The following is a 12,457-nucleotide window of genomic DNA, read 5'->3' as shown; positions in this document are numbered from 1 at the left end:
AAGGAGAGACCGGGAATCCATCGGCGTTAAGCTTCAGCTGCCATTTGGGTTTCCTGTTTTGGATTCCTGCTTCTCCCCGATTACTGTCTCACACCTGCTCGCTTGCTTCGTGGTGTCTTCATTACATCGTTGGCTCATTCAGATCATGATCTCAAACACAATCTGAATTTGGTGGCCAGTACAAAACATTGAACAGTCTGGACACAGCCTCTTGTTGGCAGGATTGTTGCGGAGACGCTGGCGCTTCTATCGACTTTGGAAAGTGCCGCTTTCATGGGTTTTCCCTTCAGCATATAATATAATCGCGATAACCAGCCAAACGACCCGACCGATATTCGGCGGTAGTAGGACCACAGGAAGGCAAAATTCAAAACAGCATGTATGCATTCACTCCCTATTCCTGCCTGGATTAAGCTATTAGTTGCGGGTTATGTTTATCCAGTCATCACTTCTCAGTCTGCATTGACAAGCACTCTGCCCATCTCGACATATTGAGACTACAAATCCTATCAATGGTCTATATGTGTGTGGACTGTTACCGACACATATTTCAGGAAGCTGCAAGAATCCTCCAGTCACTGTGAAAGTGATAGGGCTTTGGGTATATCGTCTGATGCAGCGGAAGGAGGCATAATCCGATTGCCTGTTTTCACTGCTGGGTTGTGGTCCACTGCCAGGAAACCCACTGGGATGACCACTCACTATTCCTAGTTACTCTGCTCTAGTGAAGCGAACCGCTTCTACACATCTCCACCTTAGTATACTATCTCCATTTACGCTTCTTGTGTTTGTCACAGCCTTTAAACCCTGTATGCTGTCGATTGCGATTTCATCGGTACATGTTCATGGGCCTCCTATTCGTGAGAATACAACTCTCGCCTGATAGAAGCTAGAAGCGTGTAGCTACTAGCTGATGCGCCATTAGCGTACCACATCCAGGGAACACTACTCCTACGCCTGCGTCAGGGTGACCATTACTCATGGACGCTGCGAGTCGGCCTGCTTTTGAAGGGCTTCCCACGGCGATTCCCAACGATACCAACTTCCAAAATACCCCAACTTCAGCCACTTTGGCCCAGCCTAACACCCAAGACGTAATGGACATCATTCCTGACGTGCCGCGTCCGACATATCATCAAGAAGGTCAGTACAATGATGCAAGTGATGTTGTTTACAAGTGTAATAACAGAATGCTTCCCAGTCCCTACGGTCGCGAGTCTGTCTGGGGCTCCAAACGCCTTCTCAGCCAATGCTGCATCGAACCAAACAGATTCTTTCACTCCACAGCAAACACCACCGAGAACCTACTTCTCATACTTGAGCAATGGCGTCATAACAATGCCCCGTTACACGCCGAACCAGTACTACGGGGAGCCGAGCAATATCGGTCATCAACTGGATTATATTCCTGGTGGAGATCGAGGTCGCTCATTCGCGTACCCTCATACACGAACTCTCTCACTTCCACAGAATCAACACAGCGGCCTTCCTGCCTACCCCCAGCGAGACCCGCGTTCTAGCAACACCCGACCAGCAATGTCCATGACGACCACGCCGGAATCAGTATCTGCCATCTCACCGAACGACGCGTCACCGAACAACGCCGATTCGACATCATCCACTGCAGTGGTTCCGCCAACACTTCGACCTCGAGGTTACGTGCCCCCATCAGCGAGGACCCAGCAAGGAACACAGCATCCAGCCCATACTGCTGCTTCTCCAGGGCCAACGTCGTCAAGTTATCATCAGCAGTCGCAAGCTCAACAACATTCGCATGCATCTGGTCCATTCTCTCATATGCCGCCCTATCTTGAAGAACATGACAATGGCGCCTATAGTGCTCCACTAGCTACAACGCCTGCCCAGTCATCGTCGGCCAACTTTGTAGCAACTGGCACGCCGTCTTCACACTCGATGAATGCGGGAACCCCCAGATATGGGCGCCCTCTTCCGCAACGGCTAGAGCTTGCTCGGCGAGCACATTTCCACGCCCATCCACACAACCAGCAGGCTGCGCAGGCCATCGTGGAGGCTCATATGCAGCTGCAGCGCCAGCGCTTGCTCCGTCAGCGCCAGGGGCTTGGTACCAACCCCACGAAGCCAGCCGCAAGTCTTGATAATGCGAAAGACGGCCGCCCCGAACCAAAAGAGGCGCACGAAATGCGAGTATCACTCGAATGCAAGGTTTGCTTCACCCAACTCGTTGATACGGTACTGCTTCCTTGTGGCCATGCTGTCCTCTGTCGATGGTGCGCCGAGATCCAGATTCCAAGCAGCGTCCTGGAACGAGGCGTGCTTGGGGGTCAGCCCCCGTGTGTGATATGCCGAGCGCCTGTGAGGCAAAAGGTATAGGACCATATTTAAAACTCCCCGAGAATTTGAATATTACTCACACTGACTTGGGGACACAGATGCGGATCTTCCTTTCTTGACATATGCAGTGTTATGGCACCTTCAATGTACCGATACACATCGCTGGTTAGTTGGTACTAGTTGCTACTTACTGCCTTGGCTTTATTGGTGTGTGTGCTTGAGAGACACAGTATGTGGCTGGCTTTGCATACTCGGGAGTTTCAGGTTTGGAGTAAAATTGGGATTTCTTTTAGTGCATTAGAATACAGCTCATGTCCAGAATCTAGAAATGAAAACTGAGTTGATAAATTCACCATACTCAGTGTGAATCATCTATGCTATGCACGATGCTTCCTCCACATTAACTACGACTACTTTGGTATTACCTAGATAGTACTTACGATAAAAAGCCACAATCTAGATTCTCAGATTAAAAAAAGTACCTACATGCACACCCACACAGAACCTCGTATTCCACGCCTCGATCAGGCGAATATTCTGCAGAAGAAAAACACAAAGCCGGGAAATAAAAAAGAGGCTTGAGAAATGGCATAGAATAGATATAATTTCCCTTCATGAAAACCGGGATAATAAAAACCGGGATAAATGAAACTCGACGCGTGGAGGATGTCGGTGGTGGTTTGTGGTTGGATAGATCGACCAATCATGATAACGGGTGATCGAGATCGAGTTAATACTACTTAGTATTATCTCTTTAGTCCTGGAGTACTTATAATGTACGTACTTAGGGAATGGATAGATCGATGGAAGTGGATTTTGATAATTTGAGTGGCGTTTGGCTGTTACCGTGGTTGGAAGGACGGTGAACTGTTGTTTCCTTCCTTTTTGGGGATTAGTAAGTATTTGTTTTCATTGGCGTTGCCATTGGGTTTGGTTTGGTCTTGTTTGGAAGGTGTGCTTGTATACCTATCCTTCGTTCTTTTCATTTTTTGCGTAAATGTTTTCTTACTAAAGATTAGAGAGATTTGCTGGGTTGAAGGACAGGGAGATGGGATATCTCTCCGGTTTTGGGGCAGTGTTGCGGAGGATTTGAGGTGTATCAGGTGAGGGTTGTTTGTTCATTGGTTGTTTGTAACTAGGTTATTCCTTGTTCTTGCTGGGGCAGTGTCACACTGGCTAGGTAGCTACTTAGTAAGCAGTTAGGAATGCATGAATAGGCATTATTTTTCTCCAAATGTTTGATTCATTTTATTTAAAGACTCTCGGTGTGTTCAGGGCTGATGGATATACCCATGCGGAAGGCTGTTTGGGAGATATGCAGAGGAAAGTATGCGGATGTAGTTAGTGTTATTGATTCTGTAACTAAAAAGAGTAGTTAGTGGTGGACAAAGCAAGATACAGTAGTTACTCATCATCTCTTTTGATTAATCAATCGCAGAATTCATGCGGCACAGGTTTCATATGACATTCCGATGCAGTTGACCCTTCATCAACGATGGCGCAGAAGCCGATATTGTTTCCCACCCCACAGCTCTTCTGAATTCCCGAATCATACGCATTTCATCGTCGCAGAATATCGGGCTCATATGCATTACCAGAGGGTTTAATCTGAAGCTGCGAGTAGCCTTATTAGGCCATGTCAGAGATGGGCAGTTTCTCTGCAGAACCTCCCAGTCCGTGTGCTGCACGAGTGTTTAAACCTGCGTGCATGCGCTGGCTCTGCTTGATGCGCTGGAACTCTTGGAAAACTAACAAGGGAAAATTGCGGTCCTCTCATTCAGATGAACTTTCTGTGGGATTCCCTATCACTTGCAGTCGTGCTGACGAGTGGCTAATTGACCCGTCGGGGATACTGCTGCGCTTGAGAGGGCACCTGCTTGGCGTGACGGGAGTTGGCAGACTGTGGAGTTGACTTGGCAGTGAGCTGGACCACCACAGATTAGTTCAGCGGCGGGTCAAGGTTGTTCTTTCAGTATTATCTGGAGGGGTTGAGAGAGTGGGATTGTTGGTATGGAAGCATAGCGTATGGATAAATGAGTGGAAGCTTTCTGGATGAAGAAATGGAATAGATGGGGGGTATGTGGTCCTGTGATCACGGGCAAGAGAAGGTCTAGTGTCAGAAAGAAATAGAAAAGAATAGTTGGTTCACCTTGGCTCAGTCAATGTGATTTACAAGAATAGCAAGCAATTGAATACGTGGGAGGGAAAGGGGTCAAGGGAAACCCCCCCCCTTCAAGGTCAAGAGGACAGAGGGATGAGATCCAACACGGCGAGGTGCATCGCAGGGCCTCCATCCAGCCCTGGACCAATTGCCCGATCAAGGACCTAGAATGGGACCGCCAAGCCAGGGTTTTCATCCCCCGGCAACGTGCATGGGCCGCATGGGAAAAGGCAACCACTAGCAAAGAACCGGGGAGGCGTTGTTTTCATGGTTTGGATCTTGGGGAAGTATCTGGCCAGTGAGCTTGCCAGTCTGCAAGCCACGGTAGGAGAAAGGAGGCCCTAGTCGAGGTAGCTAACTAGCCATCACTTTGAAAACAAACTATCTTTAGGCCAGCCAGGGTCTAGCTATTCCCTCTTATACACTACTATTTGATAGTCCATGCAGAGCCTATCAACCGGTTTTTGCTTCTCTGCTCGTGCCGGTGTGGGTACTATGTAGTATGTATGCGCATTGACCGTTGGTCGCTGTCTCTCTCGTTGAACTGTTTGTCTTAGAGTTGCAACACATCCCTGCATGTTATGGTAGGGGCGATTGCTCGTCGAAGATCATGCATCTGTAGCTAGTAGGGAATGAGCAAACAGGTATGGTGAGCTGCTGTTCCAATGCAGGTATACATGCTGATGCTTCAATACAGAGGTCTGAGTGTTATGTTTCAAACATGATTTACCAGCCGTGTATCATGGCTGTGATTTGATATCATCATTGTACTACTGCCCTTGACCAAGGGGGCATCTGCAATGATAGCTTTCCATTAGTCCTGTAGATAAGTGAAACATTTTCCACTTCGTCTTCCTGGTAATTGGAATCCAATAGGTCAGCACCACAGGTAGACCGTTACCTGGTTGACCTATTCCAGGCGTGGGTGTGCATAATAAGATCTATACCACTGCAAATATAAGCTATCCTTTCCATTACCTAAAATCATGGTAACGTCAGACGTGTCTGGATTGATGCCAATAGCTTTATCGTCTACCAAGGTACGGAAATCGATAGCCTTGGTTGACTCAAATCTTGGTCTTCAATGGGATATATCATAGCCTAACCTGGCACGGCTAGGCAGTGAAAAGGTTCAATGACTAGCTTCGGAGTCCTCCTTTCGCTTGTCAACTTGGCCTTGAAAATCCCGTATTCGTAAGCATTGAGCCGCACTAGCAGTATCTTCGCCTTTGTATTCTGCTGGTTTTTCCTAGGCCGTCTTGTGTCATTACTGATTGTAGTCACCAATTGTACGGATTTGGTTCGTATCGATGCGTGAACGGTAGATCGCCTATTTCCAGCCCATTATAGGCTCGTAGTACCCAAGTATATACCTGCGAAAAGGGATGATGTCCGGCTCTTCCTCCACCCATCCAGCGCGCAGGGAGTTTGGTTCACACTTTTGGAGCATCACCACGCCGTGAAACCTGGGGGAAAGTATCCGCCCCAATAGTACCTGCCAGTCGACATGCGGTACCAGTGACTCTTAAACGATAGCCTTGCAATGACAGGTCATTCCACGCCGGGTGGCAAGTTAGAGGGGGTGTACTACCATGGAACGTCGGGTATAGGTAGGCGTGTGATCTCAGAAGGCTTGTGGGAACGCTGCGAAATCCGTACAGACTGGACAGGCTGTGTCTGCACGGCCCCCCTTGGGCCCAATATCGGTCAGGCGGGCAGCGCCCAAACGATCGAAAGACGGGCCTGTCATAATGTCCTTACTTTTAGGCACTGGTATCTGCAGTACCTGGCTCATTTAGTAGTAAGTGTGTCTGTCTGTCTGCCTGTCTTATGTCAGACATGTGTATCACGACAAGCTAGAGGTGCCTGTCAATGCAATCTTGAACTTTGTCCAAGGGAGACAGCACTGACAAATATTCAATCGCACGCCGATTGCTCTAGTTAGGATTGGGGGTGTCGACAAACATGAGGCCATATGTATAGCAACACCACCTCGAGGTTAAAGGCAGACCGTCCCACTCTTATACGACTGATCCACACCACTAGCTGATAAACTACCAGCCTCACTGGGGCGGCAGGTCGATCAAGCCCTGAATCACACCTGGCCATCTCTCAAGCTCAAGCCTTTCCGACGTTGAACGTGGCGCGCTGATCGCGATTCGGTCCCCACATGCGACATGTTTTTTTCTACTATTGACTAGCTACCGTCGGTATGAGGCGGTTCGGCAGCACTTGGAGTCGGCCGGTAGCCGTGCTCGTGCACTTAACTTGATAACAACCGACCTACATAAATGTGCTCCTGTCCAAGAGGCAAACAGTGCGTTGCTGTACTGTTGCAAAGTGTCACCAACTCTATGTAGGTTTCGAAACCGAACCAGAGTAGCGGTGTCCATGCAAGGGCAATCCCGATTATTTAGTCTGCTCAGTACGTACCCGGTGAAGAGGGGGAACAACCGGAAAGGAAAATCGGCCTTTGCCGGTTGGTCATTTTCTGACCCCTTAGGCCAAGGCTTGTAGAATCCATTGTTGGCGGGGAGGGGGGTTTTGTGGCTATGGCAAAACACGGACATTTTCGCCCATGGTCAGATCAGGCAGCGACTCCCTTAAGAGTGGTTCCCAACAGGGTTGTGGTTTGACGCTGTCAACCGCAGCCTTGGTGCGGCAATTCAAACAGGTCGGAGGTTAAACGCCGCTCAGGCGACCAGCAGTAGTAGCATCCGTTGTCTCGGTGAAGATCGAATAGCACCGCGTGGGCGCGAATTCGAGAAACTGTGGATTCGTCAAGGGAGGGGGGCACACCTTATAAAGCAAGGGCAACAGCATCCTCATTCCTGGAATTAAGCTTGTTGGTTTTAGTGGCGATGAGGGTCGAGTCAAGTATGCCCACAGGCTGCTGCATGCAAGGAGCTCCGGTAAATGTGGTCCTCCCAAATCATCGGGTCCTAGCATCAACATCGCCAATTCAGCTAAAGTAGGTTTTGGTATGTCTGCCAACCCTCAATTCTTGCGGGAAGACCGTCAAAGATAGATGGTAATAAGAGACTATTGAAACAGGGGGTGACAGATAAGTTTGCCACGACCCTCGTGGAGATTTAGGAGACAGGGGGATGGGAAAGAGGAAGAGTGTGGGAAGGAACAAGGAAAGAAGGCATAAGAAGGGAGATCCGGAGCGTGGGCAGCTTTGGTGGTAACCGAGTTGGTAGTATACTATGATATCCAATTTCCCCTTCCTGGAAGGATGTGGCGCTCGAGGGGAGGGGAAGTCGATCGGCTATTGCTAGCAAACCGTCGAGACACAGACCATTAACTTTTGAACCATCCAGAGTGAGCTTGCCGAAGTGTCTTTAGAGGCCGTGATCACAGGCAGATAGAATTGAAGCAGGAGCAATAGTTAGTAAGTAGTACGGACCCGTCTTTTCTTAGTAGTATAGCGGTAGCAAAGCGGCGCCACACAAGGCCGGGGAGCGAGAAACAAAACCTCGCCACGATGCGGTTCTATTCGGAGTTTGGGGGGGAAAGAGAGAGGGGGCAGCGAAAGAGAAATGTGAAAAGGGAATGATATAGGCAAAGGACTGATCGGGACCGATCTTCAAAGTTCACCAGATGATCATCCCAGAGCATTACCAGGTTGATCCCTTGAGAGAAACTGGAGAGAGAACAGCGAGTGGGACAAAGCCGACGAGGCAACTGCCCGCAAATCGTCAGGCTACCGAAAACTGCGGCTTACCAACCCCCATCCGTATCCTTACCCGAATTTGGTCACTTTCGTGGTGATTCTGGTAATTACAGGCAGCCATAGCCGCCAAGTCATCCTTACCCTAATACCGGAAAAATTACCGCGGTGAAACCGTTGTATGGTGATTATGAAAGGGCCAGTCAAGCCAGTTCCAGCCAGCCAAAGACCAGCCAGCCCCTCTCTTCCTGGTATCAATACCATCCATCCAAGTATCACCGGTAAGAGTTAAAAAAGTTAAGTCAGTCGTACAGTAGTAATAAGTAAGTAAGTAAGTAAGTAATGGAAGTGAAAATTAGTTTTCATTAGTAGAACAACCAAAAAGGAATTGAAAAATCAAGAGAAAAAAATAAAAATAAAAATAAAAACACAGAAAGGTAGAAAGAAAATAAAGGAAGAGAAGAGGATGAAGAAGACTAACTAACTACTTTTCCTTTCCTTTTCCCTTTTCCCCCTACGGTAAGTAACTAATGTACTGCTCCTGCTGCCGCCGCTTGCTGGAAACTGGCTGGCTGCGTTGGTTGCTGCTGTTCGCTCTTCTTCTTCTCCGCCTTCTTCTTAGTCGCTTTTTGTCTCCGCGATTTGACCTTCTCGATCTATCCATTCTTCAAGGGAAAATTAGCCTTCCTACTATCACGCCGAGGTGGGTTGGACTATCAATCGTTGCTTTCGGTGTTCGTGCGCAATTTTCCTAACCGGTTTGCTCACTCTGATTCCTAGGCAGAGATGACTTTAGTTGCCTAAAGAACCTAAATGTCATCTGCCTCTTAAATAATCCCGCCGTGTCCCTCCAACGTGTCCAGGTCAGTATTACCATTATTATTTGATTATTATCGTCAGTTCCCTATATTATTATGACTGTCGTTTATTTACCTCCTTCTCCTGCCCATGTCTACTATTCTTCTACTTAAAAGCCCTCTGCTACTGCTACTGCTACCACTACCACTACCACCATCACTACCACTGCTACTACTACTACTACTATTCCTCCTCCTTCTCTTCCCTTGCTCTCTCGATCTACTATCTCCCTGTGATTCGCTGTGCTGTTCAAGGTTTCCCAATTTTGCTTGTCACATAGGCCTTGATGTCATTGTAGATCTGATCTGATCTATTACTCTCAAACCACTGCCCCGTCTCTCGTTCTGTTCTCCTTTCGGCTTCCTCCGTCATCGCCAACATCACTTCACTTGCGCCGCGATTACTATATATTAGTCTTTTTCCCTACTTGCGCACATTCACCCGCTCCTCTTTTGTTCAATCTTCCTCCTTCCTTCTCGTCTCTGCAGTCCTTCTTCCCCAGGACCACTACTGTTCTATTATCACCGCCACTACCACCGCCACCACACCATCCTTCACCTGTCGCATTAGCTCCACCATCATCGGACTGATCGTCTTATCAATACTTGGTGTTGGACGGCTCGCTGATACGGATCAGATGACGTGTTACATAACCCTACGGTAGCCAATACGATGAGCGACGGAAATGCTGGCCAGGACTCCCTACTGGTTTCATATCATGATCGAGCTTCTTCTGCAACAGCCCTACTAGAGCCCGTCAACCCGGACATCCATCCGAATTCTTCCTCCCACCCCAAGTGAGTAGTGTTCCCCCCACACGCCGGGCTATTGAACCAATTCCAGAATGCTTGTCCATGTATCGCGCTATGATATTGTATCTTCTGCTTTTTTGGTCTATCAAATTATCGTCGGGTAACTACCATCTGCGGTGTTTTTAACAGTCCATATAGGAAGCCACTACCACCGTTGGTGTCGGATGCTGGCTCCCCTGCCGGATCATCTACTACCAATCGAGCGTTTCACTCTGCCAGTGCCTCATTTTCGCATAAGAGAGGCGACTCAGGGGGCGCCATCCCGGATGATTTTGCCTCGGATGGCGTGAGTGAGCAAGCGGCCGACCTTGCTTCCTCCAACGTGCCGAACGGGTGTCGTCAAGCATGGCAGGAGCAATGGAGGCGGTCTGACACCGAGTTAGTCCGCCCATCAAGCCGCGCAGTAGCTGAAAGTCGAATGGGGCAGGCTAGTCCGGCTGACAGCAATTCCCGCCTTCCTAGAGATGCCGCCCCCACGGCGGACGACATAGGCGAAAGTAATGGCGGCTCATCCCCGCTTCATTCGCAAGCATTTCGCTCCAGTCCCATCATGAATGCCGGCCGTCCGCCAATGAACCCAAGCGCCAATCCAGACGAGATGGCCTCCCTCTCCGAAGTGTCACGGGGGTCTGCGGAGGGTCTGAGCTACGGCCAAGAGTCCGCGAGACAATTGAGCAATGCTCATAGTCCCGCCGGCGCGGTCACTGGGACATCCGGAGGTACATCAGCATCAAATGGGCTTATACTTCAGCTAGTAGAAACTGATTATTGCACAGAAGAAAAACTGATTCAGGATGTTCGAGGAATCTATGCTGGGTTGGTGATGGCGGAAAATAGATGCGAGGTGTGGCACAAGCGGGTCCAAGAATGGCCCACGATGACGCAGGTTCAATATCAAAGCTTGGTTGGAATCCACGGAACTATGCTGCAAGAATATCACGATTTCTTTCTTTGCTCCCAACATCCTGTCGCGAGCCCTGCGCTCAAACGCCTAGCGGAGAAATATGCCATGCCCGCACGACTATGGCGCCACGGAATCCATTCGTTGCTGGAATTGCTGCGCCATCGGCTTCCTGAATCCTTGGAGCACATGCTAGCCTTCATCTACTACGCCTATTCCATGATCACACTGATGCTCGAGTCGGTGCCCGCCTTTCAAGATACCTGGATCGAGTGTCTGGGAGATCTCTCGCGCTACCGGATGGCCGTGGAGGAATCCGACCTTCGCGAACGTGAAGCCTGGGCGGGCGTGGCACGATACTGGTACAACTTGGCTGCAGACCGGAACCCGAATGTGGGCAGAATCCAGCATCATCTGGCGGTTTTGGCCCGACCGGATATCATCCAGCAGTTGTTTTACTATACGAGATCTCTGGTCAGTGTTCAGCCGTTCGCGGGCACACGGGAGAGTATTTTTCTCCTATTCAATCCTTTCCTGAGAGGGCCCCGAGCACTTGGTCGTCTGCCACTAGTAAGCGCTTTTGTGACCGCACATGGCCACTTGTACACTAGAGACGTCGGAGATCGCTTTATTAAGTCGATCGACACATTTGCATCGCTTCTGAACCAGACTATAAGCCAATTGGGGGCTGCATTCAGGCTACAGGGGTTCTTCATTTGCGCTTGTAATATTTCCGCCATGCTAGAATATGGCAGCCCCGACGCTTACCTGGGCCTCGAGTTCCAGGAGGCGGAGCAGTCGCAAGTAGAGTCACTAGACGAGGTCTACGACTCTGCTGCCAACGCCTGGATTCCTGTCAATGACCTCGAGGCCGTGCAAGCAGAGTTTTTAGCATCTCGGGACTCCCCAAATCCATCGCCTCTGCTCTTTTACGGGTCCTACCTCGCTTACCACACTTTGTCCGTGATGCTCGAACAAGTCAATCAGGTCCCTGACAGGAACATATACGCAGCATGCCATGTCTCTCTAGCATTCCTCTGGTGCTTGTCACTTACACCGCGAGGTATGAACCGCCTGGAAGTTGCAGTACCGTGGAGAAAACTTGTGTCTTTTCTCAATACTCTGTTTCGCAGCTACATCAGGCCCGAGATCGCCGAGAGGGAGGACTTTCCCGTCTCGGAAGAGACCACCTGGGTAGCGGAAGACTTCCTTATTCGTGGCCAGATCTGGAGCCAACGTCTCTATCCTGCATCTTTCTTCGACAACGCACCTACTGCCGGCGAGGGCAGGAACATTGAGCCGCCGTCACGGGATATCACCAGGATGTACAGGTGCATATGGCTGGGAATCAGGCTTGCCAAGGTAAGATTCCTGTGGATAGGAAGATACTATGATCGCGTTAAAAGAGTCATGCTAATAGCGAGCAGTTTGGACGTTGGATCACTTATGACCCCAACGAGCGGAAGTTCTCTGCTACCCCATTTGCCCTGGAGCTTGAGACTATTGCCGAAGAACACAACCCCTTTTCCACGCCGAGTGAGGCCAGTCAGGATAGTGCAGGCAACGATACGCGCGAAACATGAGGGCGGTCCGGCTGGCCCACTTGTGAGCCATGCAATTTGGACGTTTGTGAAATATCAAACATTGCGAGAGACGCTATCTGAATGGCCCGATCGATTACAATACCACCAAAAGTCCTCGGTGCAATAACATAAAGGCCCGGTATCTGGGCGCTCTAA

The 12,457-nt window shown here is 49.6% G+C and overlaps 2 protein-coding genes across 2 annotated transcripts; both read left to right on the top strand.

The window, feature by feature from the left end:
- Positions 1-534: 534 nt before the first annotated feature.
- BO87DRAFT_318937 (uncharacterized protein) lies at positions 535-711 on the top strand (the record flags this gene model as incomplete). Its single annotated transcript, XM_025619819.1, has 1 exon — positions 535-711. A coding segment is annotated over one exon (177 nt), but the record flags the coding sequence as incomplete, so codon positions are not given.
- A 269-nt stretch (positions 712-980) lies between these two features.
- Positions 981-12,301, top strand: BO87DRAFT_400964 (uncharacterized protein; the record flags this gene model as incomplete). The annotated part of the gene is made up of 6 exons (XM_025625569.1): positions 981-1,143; positions 1,202-2,302; positions 9,643-9,802; positions 9,956-10,536; positions 10,594-12,080; positions 12,146-12,301. 6 exons carry the CDS (start codon positions 981-983, stop codon positions 12,299-12,301), a joined length of 3,648 nt encoding a protein of 1,215 aa, XP_025475281.1.
- Between the last annotated feature and the right edge of the window lie 156 nt (positions 12,302-12,457).

The sequence above is a fragment of the Aspergillus neoniger genome (genome assembly GCF_003184625.1).
Source record: "Aspergillus neoniger CBS 115656 unplaced genomic scaffold BO87scaffold_43, whole genome shotgun sequence".
Taxonomy (NCBI): domain Eukaryota; kingdom Fungi; phylum Ascomycota; class Eurotiomycetes; order Eurotiales; family Aspergillaceae; genus Aspergillus; species Aspergillus neoniger.
Note: the sequence above shows the minus strand (reverse complement) of the source record. Positions and strands in the feature narration are given on the sequence as shown.